A 17,817-nucleotide genomic window follows, 5' to 3' on the forward strand; every position below is an offset into this window, starting at 1 on the left:
TATTGTTGATTTAGAAGAGGAGAGGCATGTCTACTTACCAAATCAGGGATGGAATGGGACATCTGTGCCTTTTCCAGGTCAGGAAAAGGTGTTTCCTGAGGTAGCAGTCAGGATTTCACTGGAGTGGGCAAATACCACCACCCTTTGCTTTGAACAGAGTGAATGTAGACGTTCACCAAATCACAGGATATTAGAATGAGAGTGTAGCTCTTAAAATTTGAAGGAAAAAAAAAGCATGCCAACAAAACAATACTTTCCACAGCAGATACTAAGTTTGTGGAATTCATTTTGTCAAGAGGAAGCAATGTATTTTTCTTTCTGTGAAAGCTCAGGAGCACAAATGGTCAATCTCACTCCTTGGTTAAAAGCACAACATTCCCATTCATCCAGACATGGACCCTAGTGGTTTATAGGGTTTGGGGCACTGCCATATATTTCAGGGGTATCCTTACAATCTACTCTCCATTTTTATAAATGAATATATAAATAACAAAATGACTTTTAAGAATGTATATAAATAATATTACATTGTAATCATCATTCTGTAACTGCTTTTTACACTCTAATTTTTTTAAAACCATCCATAAATCTATGCACACATAGTATTCTACCCTATGAATATATACTATCTATCTACTTCACCATGCACAGTGCTGCAAAGGGTTGTAAGGGGCACATATTTTCAACTTTATTCGGTATTAATAGTTTGTTCTCTAAAGTATTTGTACCAAATTACACTTTCACTTTAGTACTTGAATACTCTAGTTTCCCCCAAATCTTACTCACTCTAGATACTATCCGTCTTTCAAATTTTTACAAATACGTTGGGTTGTTTTAATACCATGCGTCTCAAAGTATGATCTCTGGATCAGTAGAGACAGCATGATTTGGGAATCGGTTATAAATGCAAATTCTCAGGCCCCATCCCAGACTTACTAAATCAGAAACTGGAAGTGGGGCCCTACAATCTCCAGGTGATTCTGATGCAAACTAAAGCTTGAAAATACTGTTTTAATAAATCACTTTTTTAAAGGTTCCCTTAACTCTATGTCCAGGCATTTCCACATTTCTACAACTAGCTCAATCCTGGACATCAACTCTATTTTCCCAACAGACATGTTTTGGCACCATTGTCTGGTATATGTTCCACTTATTGAGCTAACTGACCTCAGATGGTATTTCTTCTGTCTTATTTGTAATACTAATAAATAATGCAGAATTAAGAATTTTTAATGCCTTAGGTGAAAGGCTGTAAGTCAAGGATAATTTTAATATAAACTTTGAATAATCTAGGAATGTACTTAGAAACTGATGTTGCAAACTTTCTTTAGTATGCTATTGGGACAGACAAACAAAGCAAAATGAACTGTAAAATTTCTCTATCCTGATAATTCCAATGAGCATGCTCCTGAGGATGTCCTATGACTAAATTGCTAAATTTACAGAAACTGGAAAAGCAACAATTTGAACTTTTCTACTCTACCATATTTTTGGGGGGAGGAGCAGTGGTGCATGGGCAAGGAATTGAACCCAGGTCTCCTGCATGACAGGTGAGAATTTTACAATGGAACCACTATTCTGCCATATTCCAATCCCCAGCCATTTTGTTTCTTGATTGGGCTCTAAAGTCTGACAGAGAGGCAGGATCTTTTGTCTCTGGGTGTTCTATCACATTGCTGCAAACAGTGGCTTCTAAAACTGGTTATAAAAGGTCTTTGATCAGGTCCCTTGGGTAGAAAGAAGTGAGGGAAAAAATAGTCTAACTTAAACTTCTCACTTCTTTGTGACCAAAACACACAAACCTGTTAATTATAATCAATACAAAACAGTAATAAGTAAACTTGCTTTCAAACAGAATAGGATTTCAAAATGACACACAAAAAACTGCTTCCTATCAAATGGTATATTTAGCTACTAGTTTTCCAATGATCAATTTGTCACATCCATATTGCTGTCCTTAAAGTTTCTGGAATACCTTCTTTGATGTAATTTTATAGACCTGAAAAACCAGATTCTGAGAACCAGCTCTCCCATTTATTAGTGTGTCACTTGGCCATTAAATGGGCAAGCCTTTTAATTTCTCTGAGCCTTTGCGTCCTCATCCATAAAACTGGAATAATAATGCTTGTCCTTTCTACCTCAGAGGGTTATTATAAGCATCAAACAGAATAATAAATGTAAAAATTATGTATGAAGTAAAAATTACTGTGTGCACAAATACTATCATGATTACTACTACTGTTTCCAACTTTAGCCCATCGGTTCTACCTCTGGTTTGATCCACAACACATTATAAATTGTATATATGTATTTTATATATGTAGTTTCTCTATCTCTATCATCTTTTAGAACAAAGAGAACCATTCCTGTGGTCCCCAACCTAAAGACCAAACCATTACCAGTCTTTTTCTGGAAATGTTTACTAGTGTCATTTTATCATGGTCCTTTGGGAGTAAGTCAAAGAACTTCAAAGAGGTAAACATAAAAGAGGAAAAACGATAGTAATTAAATTCACTAGCTCTACTTCCATCTCTTTCCAAAGGTTGGTTTCCTATTTGGGCCCTGTCCCTAACAGAAAAAATGCTTCAGATAAATTTACTAAAGCTGAATATAATCTACAACGATGCTGCCTTTTCAGGCTTGGCTGGAAGGCATCAAGTTTTAATACTAATTTTCAGTATCATAGTAAATAAACTAGCCCTAGCCTTGAATTAGTAAAAAAGTCAACATAGAAAGACTATTTATTGGCAATACCTGTGTACCCTAAAAGCCAATGCAATTTCTTTTCTACGTAATTTATTAATTTTTTTGAAATTTCAACAGTTAACTCTTCTTGAAGCTTTGCCATTTCCATCATCTTGAGGAAATAGAAGCAGTTTCTAATAATTCAATTCTAAACACGCTAGTCTTATTATTCCATATTTGTCAACAAAAATTCTGTTAAAAGCCAGACTATTCTGTCATTATTTAACAAAGCTACAAACAGCCAGTTTCTTCTCTTTAAATAATGAAATAAGTATGGCAATTTTCCATTTAGGAATCTTTATCCTAGGGGTACTTGGGGAATCTAAGAGTTCTGAGAAAAATGATGGTGATGATAAAAATAACAATAGCCAACAATTACAGAACATTTACAATGGGTCAGGCACCATTCTAAGCATCTAACATATATCAACTCATTTAATCCTATCAACATCATGAATGAGAAACTGCTATCACCGCACTATTTTTATGGATGAAAAAACTGAAATACAGATATCTCCAGTGAGTCCCTTGGGGTCACATAGCTAATGTGGTGAAGCTGAGACTCAATCGCAAATCATCCAAGTTCAGAGTCTGTTCTCAGCCTCACATCATGTACTCTCCATGGGGCTGATATGGCCTCCAAAGGGGCAAAAACTGGTTCTTGGGGCAAAAAACTTTTATTCTTTTTATGGATAAAGCGTACACACACACACCACACATATATAACATAAATAAATATAAAGTATGTCTGTGATATTAAAATTTCATTGAGGGAACAATTAGAAAAAAAAGTTTAAAAAGGCTCCTTTCGGGCGGGCCACAGTGGTTCAACAGGCAGAGTTCTCGCCTGCCATGCAGGAGACCCAGGTTTGATTCCCGGTGCCGGCCCGTGCCAAAAAAAAAAAGGCTCCTTGTGGGTGGAAGGGAGATAATGAAAAAAGGTTGTGAAACACTGCGCTACACCATAAGGACTTTCTTCACACAAAGGTAGGGCTGACCCTTTCTTTTCCTAAACAAATATATCCAGTCATTCATTGCTTCAGTCAAAAAATACGAATTATGTGCTTATTATATACCAGGCACTAGGTAGAAAATGATGAACAAGATCATAAAGTACCTTTTCCATAAGGATCTACCTGTCAACTAAACAGGAAAATTCAACACAATGTAATAAGTGTTTTAATAGGAATAATGTAGGGATAACATCCAACCCAGACTCAAAGAGAAGGGGGAGTTTCAAAGGTCTCCCAGAAGAGATGATGTCTCAGATGAATCCTAATGGATGAGTAGGGGTTAACTAGGCTCCAGTGAGAGGGTGGAGATGAAGAGTGAGAGGAGGAGCATCCTAGGCAGAGAAACCAGCATGTGAACAGAACCGAGATGGGTAGGGGATAGACAATACAGAAGAGAAAGAATACTGAGGGGAAAGGAATGAGGTTCAAATAAGCAGTGGTTGTCTGGGTTACCAAGAAACCTTATAAGCCATGCTTTGGATTTTACCTTATGGGAAACGGGTAGGTTCCTGAAAGATTTTATTTAAGAGAATAACATGATCAAAACTGAGCTTCTGAGAGATTCCGCTTGCTACAAGAAAAACATGTAAGTTTCTTTTTCATCCCTGGCCTCAGGATGACGGTTACCATATTCTACAATTTTTACCTAACTAAACAGTTTGTTTCTACCTCATTTAACAGAGACTATCAATAAGAAAGGTTAAGAAAGCAATCTGGGTTGGACTGGATGTGTGTGGCTATTTCTTAATAAAAATATTTAAAAAAAAAAGACTTATGATGGTAAAGCAGATTAAAAAAAAACGAAAGCATTTTTGGAAAACAAATATTACAATGTATTCAAAAATTTGATAAATTGTTTCTCCAAGAAGTAATTACTTACAGTGCCTTCAATCTCTGAATACAGTCCTGACCAGAAACTGAAAGTACTCTTATCCAGCTGATACAGTCGAGATTTCTCAAATGTTTCTGAATCCATGATCTGTCCTAACTCCAGTGGTACATGAGTTGTTGTTTTATATATCCTTCTCTGAAATATTTTGAAAAAAAAAAAACACTTTAATGAAACTGTTAACAATAAATTCATTGTTTATTACAATAATGATTTATGATCAAGCATTGAATGGTTTATAGCATTAGTTTATCACTTAAGCCTACTAAATGTGTTTTATACATATATAAACAATGCATTTTATCAAGTACATTGACCAATGAAATAACCAATACAGAAAAGTAAAAACAAAACAGGAGAATCTCAGGCTAGTTTACTAAATAAAAATTAAAATCAGAGTTGTTGTCACACTTTTGTGATGAAATTGTAACATCACAAAAGGTACCACTTATTCTGGGTATAAGATAAGTCCTATGAAATAGAAAACAAATTCATGAAAAGAAAAGGAAGCAAATACGCTAATCACCAGTATTGCTAGCTATTTTGGCTGGTCATTAAATTTGGTACTCAGGTTTCTGGAAGCCAAAGTAGGGTAAATTTGAGGAGTGACAAATAGAAATCTCAAGAAAGACAAATTTTTTCATGGTACCAAATTCTGAAAGGATTTTTCAACCCATGGAACATAGTATAGTGTACAGGCACCAAACAACATAATGGATATAATTTTCTATAATGGTTCCACAACAAATGCTCCTTGTATATATTGCCGGGCTTCTTACCAAACCCTCAATAAAACCTGAGGGCATAACATCAAAGCATAACTCAGTAAAGAAGACTGGCTGAAAAATAGTTACTGTACTGAGGTTTATTATTAAAGCAAGCCAGATAGATGTTCAATAACCATTTCCCAATTTAGACACTATATTTGATGTGCATACTTTATGCAAAGAGTCTTTTCTATAAGATTTGTACTAATGAAGCTATCCAAAGAGCTATGCCAAAGAACCCAGCTATAACGCATAACAATTAGCTTTAACTATTTTGGATTAAATAAAGAGATTAAGATATAACCCAAACATCAACATAGAAAAAATAAAATTAAAATTTTCAGTTTAAAGATTCATGCAGAATGGAAACTGAGAGCAGAAATTTACAGAGGAAAAAGCTGTAATGCTCAAGAAAAAGAATTCCAGTAATTAAAAACAGAAAGATTTTTCATAAACTCTCCTGGTCAACACAAATTAGTGAGAGTCTGAAGAGTAAAGCAAACCAGACAGATTGCAAATAAAAAGGTAAATTAAACTTAACATTCACCTCATTTAAAAGTTCAGATCCCTAATCTATCAATTTGCTAATTATATGATTATCTCCAGGGAGTTAGGTAACTTTCACTTTCTACTTTACTCTCTTAATTTTCTAAACAAAAAATAAAAAGATCTAATAAGTTGTTTTAAGAAAATATTGTTCTTTTGGGGAAAACAATACATACACTTTTTTTTAAAGAAAAAAGTAAGAATTCTGGGAAGAACTGCAAAACATTTTCAGAAAATATTTTCCTAATCTTGTGATTTTACACAAATGTCATGGTAATCTGTGATTCTAAAAAACTAGAACCTTCCTTCTGAAGGCTTGTGGGTCGCTGCCAAAGATAAAAGAGGCTAACTCTGAGCCCGTGAATCCTAAGGAAGCTCTGGGACAGGCAGAAGAACACAAGCTTTGCAAAGTGGTGACCCTGCGTTCCCTTCTTTAGGCCCTAACGGGCTTGCGTCCGATGATAACGCTGCGGAGAACGTCCCTGAGACACCAAGATGCCCTCAAGGCCACCGCCCGCCTTCGCGCCAATTTAGGAGTCTTAGTAGGGTCTGTTAGATCGACGCTAGTACTAGGTCGGGATAACCACCCAGGGAATAAGGAGCCGAGGCCGACACCGGCTGTCGGGGTCAAACGGGCCCTGTCTAGGCTCACCTGCCGCTGTGCTAGGTAGGTCTCCCAAAGATACACTGTCCAAGAGAACAGCAGCACGGCCCCGAAGATACGCTTGTCGGCCGGCATCTCCCATATCGCGTCCAGTGACGCCCACATCCCCATGGCCACTCAGTTCTCCCGGCTCCACGGCGTGCACGGATGCCACACCAACATCCGTCCCCTCACAGCGTCTCCGCAGTGTCACAGCGGTAGCTGTCCCTTCCGAGAGCCCCTATTCCGAAAACGCCCCCAACCCACTCTCTCCGCGCATCCGGCCGTGTTACACAAACACTCTTCCCCACGCCGACTCTTCCTAAGGCTGCCTGGTTTCGTCCGGAAAAGGAACAACCCCTCCTTCTTCACCTCCGGTTGGAAGCGGGAGAGAGCCTAGACGCGGAGTTCCGCCACCAGACGGCTCTGCCTTCCGCCCTCCTCGCCACACACCAGCATCTTGCTGAATCTTATTAGACCGACATGCTTCTTTCCCTGCACTCTCGGCTCTCGCTTTCCTCCTTGGCTCGGCAGCTCAACAGAGCCCTCGAATTTCTTGGCTTTGGAGCGGCAATTCCATTTCCTCCGTTGGGACTTACCCCGGCCATAACAAGCCAACTGTTAATCAGAGCTAAGCAGAAACTGACAGAGAAGCCAACTTCCCAGGCTCTAAAAATCATTCCTCTAAACCAGTGCAATACAAACTGTGGTATGTTCATCCCTGGGATACCCTATGATTAAAGGGATAGTTTAGAGCGAGACGAGGCATTTAAGTGGAGTATTAGGTTGTTCTGATTTCAGGCACATTAGAGAGGGCTGTATGATGAGAATTTTTTTAAGAATCTCGCCTCTTCCACCCCAAGTGTAGTCAGAGGCTGCAGTTTTGCCTGAGAAGGCCCTCCGGAGCAAAGCAAGGATTAGAAATAACTAAAGACAAAGGGCCTCACTTCATCTAGTCTGTTTTGGAATTCAAAAGTAAAATGTGGTCACGGAAACGCTTGTTAACACGTTTGACTTGAAACGGAAAGTCAGGATTTTTCTGAGAGTAAGTCTGATGTGGTTAATTGGTTTGACAAAGACACTTGACGTTTCTAATTTACATAATTATCATTTTCAATAAATTGAGCGAAATCTGCAGCTGCAAGGTTCTGACTAAATAATTTCAAATTACAGTGATACTGTAACACTAATGATGCGTGGAAATTAATATTTTGAATTCCTCAACCCTTCCTAAATGCCTCTAAGTGAGAGTAATCAATATAATTAAAAGTCACTTGAGAAAAGTGAATGGCTCTAATGATAGCCTAACAAATTCTTTTGCAAGTCAGATGGTTTCCTGTTCTTTGCTTTCAACAAGATTAATGGTAGACCTAATTGAATCGTCAGCTGATGGGTCATTTGAAATAAATTTCGAGAAAGGCGTTCTATTTGATTTTTGGCATATAACTTAGAAGGAAATCAAAGAAATGATTCACATTGCTGACAAAACAACTAGCACTCCCCTTTATTACTTTATATGAATAATATCAGCACATCTATCTGATATTGAAAACAAAAGAAAATTGAAACTGAACCCCATTAATCTCTCAGTAAAAAATATTCACTCAGATACATGAATTAATGGGGGAGAAACACCATCCATCTCACTAAGAAAGCATTCCCAATAAAATTTTATTTTTTATGTTTATATTATTATCAAAATTTGTAATTGTGTCATTTTTGACCAGCTATGTATTAAAGATAATTGTAATGATTTTTCAACTCAGAAGAATTCTAATGGAACTACAGGAAGTTTTTTTTATTTTACTTTAATATATACATATTTGTATTACAGAAAAGTGACCAATACAAGGTTTTTCAAACACAGAAGTACCACAATTGGATAATATTTTATGGGGGAAGTAGAATGTAAGTATAAGTTACAGTGATAAAAGAACAATATGGAATTTCATATTGTTAAGTGCTCATATATTTTTTCAATTTATCATGGTAGCGATTGTTATGATATGTAGATTCTGTTAGATGCCTTATAAGTGACTTGGCAGTTTTATTTTAAAATGTCAGTGTTACAACTTGCCAGAATTTATATCCTTTGTAACTATTTGAATTTATGATGGAAGCTTCTAAGTGTCAGTATAAAAATATGAGGCGATACATAGGTTTTCAAAATTCTTTCTCCCTTGGGCCATCATTGCTATGGCCTCTTCACTCTTCTTGTCTTCACCTGTCTAGATCCATCCAGTCTATGGCAGTTAGTCCAAAACCTCACAGAAGCTCGTGCTACCCAAACTTTGTGGCTCAGAACACAAGGTTAGAGTCAGGCTACTTGAATGGCAGTCATAGCCATATCCCTTATTAACAAGTTACTTAATCCTTTCTGTGCTTCAGTTCCTCATCCGTGAAATAATAGTATTTACCTCCTAGTATGCAAGCATCAACCTAGATAATGCATGTAAAGTTCTTAGCAATGTATCTGGCACTGAATTAGTGCCCAATAAAGGTTAGCTACTAGCTCCCTTTTCTTGGGAATCCTGAAGAGGTAGGAGAACAGAGAGCGAGGGAGAGGCTTCAAAAATCCAAGATTGGAATTCACTCCTTTCTTCAATAAATATTGAGTGTCTGCTAGAACCAAACACTGTTCCAGGTGCTTGAGACATAGCAGTGAGACACACAGAGTTCCTCCTTTTCAGGAGCTTACATTCTCAGTGGGCTGGAGTACATGGAGGGGTTGACAAATAATAAGCAAATATTATAAAGTAATAATAAAAGTGGAGGTAGTGATGCTATGACAGAAAAGCAAGGAAAGCAAGACACAGTGATTTGGCGCAAGGGATACTACTTTACATTAAAGGGTCAAGGAAGACCTCTCAGATTATGATGTTTGAACACAGACCAAAAGAAAGTAAAAGAAGAAGCCATGTGGGTATTTGGTGAAAGTGTGCCATGCAGAGGGAATAACAAATGCAAAGCCCCTGAGGTTGAACAATGCTTAAATATTTAAGAAATAGTAAGTAGGTGTATAAAGAGTGGAGCGAATAAAGAGTGGCAGATCGTGCCATCTTGCAGTCTTTTAGTTTAAGAACTAGCTTTTACTCAAAGTGAAGGAATAAGCCATTAGAGGATTTTGAGCAAAGGAGAGAGATCTCTGGCTGCTGTGTAGAAAATAAACTGAATGGGGACAAAGATAAAAACAGGGAATGCACTTAGGAAGACCTGGGAAAGATCCAGGTGAGAAATGATGGTAGTTGAGACTTGGTTGGTAGCGGTAGAGGGAGGAGTGAATTATGTTGGGTAAATAATTACCTGTCCTCTTTTGCAGAAAGACAGTGCTAATAGAGGGGCTGGTCTGCATGGAGTGTGAAAATGGGGAGCCCCAAAACAGGCTGTTGACAGGATTTTGCCAAATGAAAGAGACTGAATTTGAAGGATAAGGATTGTCCTCTTTAGAGTGGTGGACACTCCCATGGGGTAATATACCCCATTTAACCTGAATGATAAAAATAACTCTCAAATCCTCTATTATCTTATCTTGATTCTCTGCTTATCAGGCATCCAATGATTGAAGCCTTGGACAGAAGACATAAGTTCTTTGGTCTCAGGAGAAGAATGGTTCCTACTGGAAATGAATACTTGGTGTAAATCTCTTATAATTGTGGTGTGTATCGCGTATCTTTTCTGAGTTGTTGAGAGCCAGGAATGAGGTGATACCACCGGTTTCTCCCACAGTGTGCACTCTAGTAGGAGTCAGCCTGATTTATCTTTTGAATCTAGCTCATTCTAATTTCTCCGATTTCATACATAGGCAATAAAACCTATGTCAATCTCCTGATTAACAACCTACAATGCTTCATTTCCAACAGTACAAAATCCATACTCTATGGCATGACCTCTAAGGCCTTTCATTACCTGACATGTCTACTCTTCTAGGCCCTTCTTCTGACACTTTCTTTTGACATAGCCCAGAGGGGTAACTAAGACAAGATTATGCAGGAGGACACTGAAATTTAGAGAGCACAAAAATTGAGACATTGCTTTTAAAAGATGGCTTGGCACTCATTCTTTCAGCAGCACAGTAACAGACTTCTTGCCTAAACTGCCAAATAATGTACGTTAGTTAACTCCCATCTATTCTGTTCACCACATCATGAATTAAAGCTAATTTGAGGATGAGATTAGAGTGTCTTGCCCTGAAGCCAAAATCCTTAATTATAGCTCTGGATATGCCCAAGGCTTCAGCCACTCTGAAACATCTCTCCATTCCCCCCATTCCCCAGGCAAGTCATCTTTTTTTTTTATATATACCTTCATGATGATCTCTCCAGCAGTAATGCCTTTTGTTTCATTGTCTGCCTGTGTAATCCTTTATGGGCCGATCTAGTGTCACTTCCTCTGCAGTCTTTCCTGACTTTGCCCTGTATTTACCTCTTTTTTTGTTTTGTTGTTGTCAAATGATCCTTTGAAATATGTTCCTTTGTCTTTCTTAACTAGCTGGCATTCCACTACACCATTCTTAGTGTAATGAGGGTCGTATCTATCAACCTTGTAGCCCATAGACTGAGGAGTCCCCAGAATCTCTTTAAGGGTTCCAGAGAGTTCTCTGGCTAAAGATCAGTGCCCACATCTGTCGGAAAATGTTGACAATCTCATCAAAAGTTATATCTCCACTGCATTTAATGATTTTCTGTTTCTTTCTCTTTCTAGGTGGTTCCTTAAGGGCTTTGATGATTGGGCAAAGAAAAAGATACCATTTCAGTCTGGGCCTATCTGTTCTGAATGGTCAGTTTCACCAAATCCTTACATCCTTCTAGTCACTTGTTGCCTTGGCCATGTCATCGCAAACCTTTTCTGGAAATAGATCCAGAGGGCTGATTTTGGGCACAACAGATATGAAATTGACCTCCCCATCAGTGCACTTTTGGAACATGTCTTTGATCTTTGGGGTTGAACTTGGGCATGGCAGAGGTGGCAGATGAACCTGAATGGAAGATGATCAAAAAAAGTTGTACCCTGGCCTCTTCCCAGCAGAAAGCTAAAAGACACTCATCTGTATTTTCAAGTAGTACACTGCATAGTAATATCTTATCTTACACAGGGGTTACAGTTTAATGTCAGTGCAGTGGGCAAAAATTACAAATAATCAAAATTATCCTTGGAAATCCCTTGAGAAGGTGTCACTTTGGAGACTGCTATATTGTCTCTTGTTGGCCAGCATAGCCAATTTTTCTTCAGAAATATTTTCACCAAATATTTCATTTAGATGTCAAATAAAATGTTTCAATTACTAATCACATTTGGCAAAAATGCTCATACTATAAGGCTGTGGAAACTGAGACCTCGTGAGGGAGCGGCACACTGCCATCTCCCAGTAGGCAGGCTCTCTCTCTCATTGGCACATAGAATGGAATGGCAGGTGTGTTGATGGCTCCATTTCTCATTCCCTCCCTGCCAAGTTAGAATTTACATAAGTAGAATTCATCTAAGTTCAAAATGAGGTCACCCCACTTATAATATCCTGATCTGAAATTAACTGTCCATCCAACTAAACCTAGTGCTCTTAAAGGGCAGATTCTCAGGATTTATCACAATGCTCAGCACAGAATATGAGTCAGTAAAAGTTGGATAAAATTACAGCCTACTTTATGTCCACCCCCATCTTAAGTGATTAATTCAGGAGACTCCTGGGCCAGATATTTACCTTTAGGCCAAGGGCCAGCATTGGTGCCAGCCTCCCTATGCAGGACAGTCCACAGCATCTCCTTCAATCAGTTCCTTCCTGCTGTTTTTATTATATCCAATCAGTCTCTTCTACAAGGACTTCAAGGCCATATTCCTGACCACCTTGCCTTTTTTTCCCACCCCCAGTTCCAGTTTGACTGTCCTTTCCTGTGTGGCTATTTATGGTCTTTAGCCTGCCAAGTGAACACCACAATCCCAGAGACATTTTTAACTACCACTAAACCCCAAACTACTCCACCACATATACAAGTAGAAGCTGGGCCCTTTGGAATAGAGAGCCAGTCCTTGCAGAGTAATTTCAATATAGTTCTCTATCTTTATTGATATACCAGCATGCACATGAAGGAAGTAGTGCTTTTCTAGAAAAGAGTGGAGTCCATCACATTTCAGATGTGGAAGTAAACCCTGATGTAGGTAAGGGGCTCTGGCAATCGGAGCAGCTGCAGTAGGGTTCAGAGGAACAATCCCTCTTCGTGGCCGGTTTTTGGGAAATGATCATCCCCTCCAGGTCCTTGACTTTGTTTTCCACCGTCTGAAGTTTTTTCAAAATTTTTTCTTGTAGACCCAAGGATAGGAAGATATTATTACTATCTTGAATTGGAAGACTATTTCCTTCTTGATTGACCAGCAAAGTCTGAAAGAAATCTGAGCCCTTCTTGTAAAGTTTGTAGAGTGTGACTATAAACAACAATATTTTCTAAAATGAAACACAGAAATTGAGTATTACTTGAATATTCATGTGACATGCCACATTTTACCATAGATACAAAATAAAACACATGATAGTAACAATAATCCCTCACTCCTGTGCCAAGATTTCAGTTTAACAAAGCAACACATACCTATTTCCTCTTTTGATCCTTACCACAAATGGAGCAGTAAGTAGGTCAGGGATTATTATTTGTATTTAATTAATAAATACTATATAGATTATATAATTATGATGTATTTCATTATAATTATATAATGGATATAGATCATATATATTCTATATTGCAATATATCTATTATAATAATAGATACCATTTGTTGAAGGTTTGCCATGTGCCTAGGCTCCATGCTAGGAGTTAACTTTGTCTGTGCATGATCTATTTATGCAGACAAAATAGAACTTCCAGTTCAGACCCTGTCATTTCCCACAAATATTTGGAAGTGGTATTCTGGAATCCAGGAATTCTGATTTCTGTGTATGCTTTCTCAGCACACAGAAACTGGATTTCTTTGTCATGGAAAAAAAATTTAATGTACTGAGAGATTCCTGCCAGGATGGAGATAAAATCAATAATCTTTTTCCTTATAATAATAACCAGAACCATTTAAGTACTTATTATGTATTAAGCATTACACATACACTGTCTCCTTTAATCCTCACAAAAACCCAATGAGGGAGGGCAGGCCACAGTGGCTCAGCAGGCAGAGTTCTCACCTGCCATGTTGGAGACCCGGATTTTATTCCCGGTGCCTGTCCATGCAAAAAACCAGAAGAAAAACCCTATGAGGGAGGCACTGTTAGCAAGCACATCTTACAGATGAGGAAACTGGGGCTGAGAGGTTAAGTAATTGCACTTAATAAGCAAGCAGTGAATCTGAGATTTACTGTCCAACTCCAGAGTTCTGATATTAAACACTCCTTTATGCTGCCTCATTTTCTAGGCTGAGGTCTCTGTATAGCCAAACTAGAACATAACCCAGAACTATATATAAAAGTTTTTCTTTTCTTGCACAACACGCACACATATTCTTATGGATGATTTAGTTCAGGTGGAGTCCAGTTGAATAAGATTTTAGAGAAGCATTGGGTTTATGATCCTAAAAATTGGGTTCAAATCCCATGGAATTGGGATTCTCAAAGCACTTTGACTATATTGTAAATATAGCTATTATTATTGGTGAATAAATAGAGCTATGTAAAATCCTAAATGTTTTTCATTGTCCTAGTCAATTATAGCCTTATTCTAAAAAAGAACCCCTGTATGTTTATGGAACCTTACCCTTAGTCTTTAACACAAGGAAATGATGAAAATAGTTTGATAATGATTATACATCCCTCTTGATCAGTTACAGAGCAAGGGCATAGTGATGATAGAAAGGCCAAACCCAACATATTGGTTATTTTGCAATGCCTCTTCTATAAAAACTGCCCCACATGCTGTCTGGCATATAGTAGGCATTCAAAAGTGAAAAAGTGATCAAATAAATTTGGAACTAAGGCTGCCTTCTCAGGTTCTACACCTGTTTGAATTTTTTTTTTAATTATAGCATACGAGCCAGAAACCATTGTGAGAAAGAGCATTTTTATGCTCAAAACCTAATTGGTGGAGATTTTCAAGAATAACTTTCTTTCAACCAACTTCAGAGACTAGGGTTCACCCTTGCTCCCCTGCATAGTCTTAAAACTAGGTGTCAGGGCTATGAAAGAGAAGTCATCAAATTTCAACTTATAACTATTTAAATTTCTCTGTAACGAAAGAGTATAACCTGAATTGATTGAACACTTCGTTTCCATAAGGCATATAATCCTATTGCCAACAAAATCACAAAGAAAGTCCCCAGGATAACTTGCACAGTCGGAGCAATATTATCTAGTAGCCCCAAATTTGTTTGCTGAGGCAAACTAGACTCTCCCAGAAAACTTGCTTGTAGCCAATTCCATATTGTGCTCAGAGGGAAATAATCTTCCCAGGAAGAAGATGAAAATGGAAATGTTGACATTTTAATAAGATAGCAGCTCCAGGAACTATTATGTGCAGAGACTTCAGGAAGTTAGATATGAGTTAGGAAACAAATGCTGGCATTGGGAACCCAGGTGTTCTGTGACCATTGTGAGCTGTGCTTTGTGATGTCATTCTTACAATGTCAGCTTGCTCCCTGCTCACCCAGGGAACTTTCTCATTCAGAACCAACCAGAACTATGGCCGGGGGGTTTAATTCAGTCATATTGCTTTCTCTGTTCTTTGCCTAGCTCTAGCACAACACTGCCCAATACCAATAGAGCTTTCTGTGATGATGGAAGTGATTTATATCTGCTTTGCCCAATATGGCAGCCACTTAAAATGTGGATAGTCTGACTGTGAACTGAATTTTAAATTGTATTTAATATTAAATTTAAGAGCAGGCCATGGCAGTTCGGTGGCAGAGTTCTCGCCTGCCGTGCCAGAGACCCGGGTTTGATTCCTGGTGCCTGCCCATATAGAAAAAAAAAAATTAAATAACTACATGTAGTGGCTACCATATTGGACCTTGTTGATACAGAAAATTTCCAACAACTCCATGAAATGGATAGGGGCTATTTTCATATGACAAATGAGGAAACAGGTGTATCGAGGTTCAGTGAAAATTTAAGGAGATAGGATTTGGAGAGGGCTTTCTAAAAGAATGAATGGTTGGTTACCTATCCAACCTCCTCTCATTTGCCTTGGTAGATGCAGGGGGAAGTTATTACAGATTATTTTGTGGTATTCACTTATCTTCATATGTCACAATGATTCAAAAAATATAAATTTGGGGAAGGCCTTTAACATATCTGAGCCTCATTTCGCGCATCTGTAAAATGGGGATTTCACCTCCTACAGAAGGTTTGTATTGGGAACAAATGGTAAAATTTTCTAAGTATTTTGTAAACAGCATACTCCACTCTTATATGCAGTCAAATCACTTATTGACTAGTACCTATCATCTAAGGAGATACAAGAATATATAAATAAAGTATATTTCCAAAAAGCTATGTGAAAAAAGATAATTCACATACAAGAATGTAATTTATGAAGTCAGACTTCAATACCCCCTTTCTCCTTTCCTTTCCTCCTTTCTTCCATTCCTCAGGCACTTCCACTCAGTAGTATTCCACATGATGTGCTTATGACTTCCTGATTTACACAACACCTACTTTCAATAGGTTCTTCATGGTCTTCAAACAAAATGCAAAGTCTAAAACATAGCTAAAGACCTGTACCCTGCTTACCTATCCAACCTCGTTTCCCTTTCCCATTTATTCTCTCAATTCCAGGTCTATTGGATTTGTCAATTTCTCTAACACACCAAGCTGTTACACCATAAAGCCTTTGCACATAACTGGATTACCCTTTCTTTGTCTAATTAAATCCTTTTGAGTCTTCAGGATTTATAAAATAAAAAATAAAAAATTCCGTTCTTTTTTGGTCCCCATCACTGAGCATTTTTTTTGTTTGTTTGTTTGTTTTTTTTGCAGCATTTTTACCTATTTGTAGTGATTCCACAATACTGTAAGTTCCAGATTTGGGAAACTTGTTCTGTCTTTTCAACACTCATATGAGGGGCTAGCAGGTGTTATGTACTTTGAGTATTTGGCTTCTTACCAGCTACGCAGATAGCTTTCTTGTGCCTCCTGTATTTTCTTTTCCAAGCAGACCTGCTAAATACATGTTGACAAGTTTTAAAATCTCCTTCCTATCCTGATTACCCTACTCAAATGGAAGGATTAGACCTTCAAATGTAGAGTCTAGCACAGAATTCACTCTTTCTAGACCTAGCTATATAATATAGGAGGTTTTGCCTATGAATCAATATAAAGCTAAAAGGCATCACACACCTACCATCTGTGGCAATGAGGTGGGGAGAGAAGGAACTGAGTAACTTTCTGAGTTTAAATTTTTTCATTCAAGAGGGAAAAAACTTGACTTTTTCATAGGCTACATGTTACAGAAACTTATAACCTATTATTAGTTTTCCATCTCTTAAATGAGGAAATGTCAACACTGGATATATGACTGTAGAGTTGGACCTATATAACCTAGCTCTTTCCATACTTCCACCTTCATCTCCAACCTATTCACTTTCACAAACAATACTCAGTTTAATTACAGGATGTTATTTTTGTACTCCAAACACCACTGTTACTTCTTCACAATGAGTGGCCCTCCCTGATATTTTTCTTCAAGAGATGGGAAACTGGGCCCCATTTCTTACCAGCTATCAGTTTGGCAAGACATTTCATCTCTATCTCAAGTTCCTCATCTGTCAAGTAAAGATATTAATAGTACTAAGTGTTAGTAATTACCTTCATTCTAACAGCATTTATCATTTCCTACCTTATATTCTAGGCCAGTGCTTCTAGAGCTTTTCCATACTCATCTGGAGTTGACTACAAGTACACCTCTGGGTCTAGTAGGTGTGGGTGGGGCCTGAGATTCTGCATTTCTAAAAAAAGTTCCTAGATGATGCCCATGCCACTAATCCATTACCACATTTTTGCCCTCCCTTTACCTTAAAGACCCGTGATAGTAGGTGCTTTAAAAAAATACTGCTTTGGTATCACTATCTTCCAAAGCACCTGGAACTCTCTTTAAATATGTATATTTAAGGATTTTGCAAATGACTGACTAATCCCCCCTGTGAAGGCTTGAATAGCACATCTTTGGCAGTGTAGCTCTGAAGTAGGCAACCTGGGATTGAGAGAGGATAGGATAGTGATGGAATGACCCTCGGAAAGCATATCAAAAA

At 37.9% G+C, this 17,817-nt stretch overlaps 2 protein-coding genes and 1 long non-coding RNA gene across 5 annotated transcripts in view; 1 reads left to right on the plus strand and 2 right to left on the minus strand.

Moving 5' to 3' along the window:
* The window catches only part of ZMPSTE24 (zinc metallopeptidase STE24), an 86,229-nt gene extending 79,267 nt beyond the window's left edge, over nucleotides 1-6,962 (minus strand). Inside the window, exons 1-2 of one of the 3 annotated variants that reach the window (XM_077150145.1) lie at nucleotides 6,613-6,962; nucleotides 4,639-4,785 (exon numbers count right to left, since the gene is read on the minus strand). In XM_077150145.1, the coding sequence (XP_077006260.1) occupies nucleotides 4,639-4,785; nucleotides 6,613-6,735 (270 nt within the window). In that variant the 5' untranslated portion in view covers nucleotides 6,736-6,962. The remainder of the gene's footprint in view (nucleotides 1-4,638; nucleotides 4,786-6,612) is intronic. The other 2 variants (XM_077150146.1, XM_077150144.1) reach the window with 2 other exon arrangements.
* LOC143674434 (uncharacterized) lies at nucleotides 6,615-13,237 on the plus strand. The gene is made up of 4 exons (XR_013171053.1): nucleotides 6,615-7,312; nucleotides 8,438-8,511; nucleotides 11,305-11,379; nucleotides 12,902-13,237. It is a non-coding gene; the product is annotated as an uncharacterized LOC143674434 (long non-coding RNA).
* On the minus strand, nucleotides 12,633-15,173 carry TMCO2 (transmembrane and coiled-coil domains 2). The gene is made up of 2 exons (XM_077150150.1): nucleotides 14,818-15,173; nucleotides 12,633-13,036 (listed from the first exon to the last, which is right to left on the minus strand). Exons 1-2 carry the CDS (start codon nucleotides 15,049-15,051, stop codon nucleotides 12,719-12,721), a joined length of 552 nt encoding a protein of 183 aa, XP_077006265.1. The 5' UTR covers nucleotides 15,052-15,173; the 3' UTR covers nucleotides 12,633-12,718.
* Nucleotides 15,174-17,817: the final 2,644 nt, after the last annotated feature.

The sequence above is a fragment of the Tamandua tetradactyla genome, chromosome 2 (genome assembly GCF_023851605.1).
Source record: "Tamandua tetradactyla isolate mTamTet1 chromosome 2, mTamTet1.pri, whole genome shotgun sequence".
Taxonomy (NCBI): domain Eukaryota; kingdom Metazoa; phylum Chordata; class Mammalia; order Pilosa; family Myrmecophagidae; genus Tamandua; species Tamandua tetradactyla.

Coding starts and splice junctions, on each gene's coding strand:
- TMCO2 (XM_077150150.1), bottom strand. CDS start 15,051: ATGTCAACATTTCCATTTTCATCTTCTTCCTGGGAAGATTATTTCCCT. Junction 13,037..14,817: donor GAAGTGTTCAATCAATTCAG/GTTATACTCTTT, acceptor GTTTCATTTTAG/AAAATATTGTTGTTTATAGT.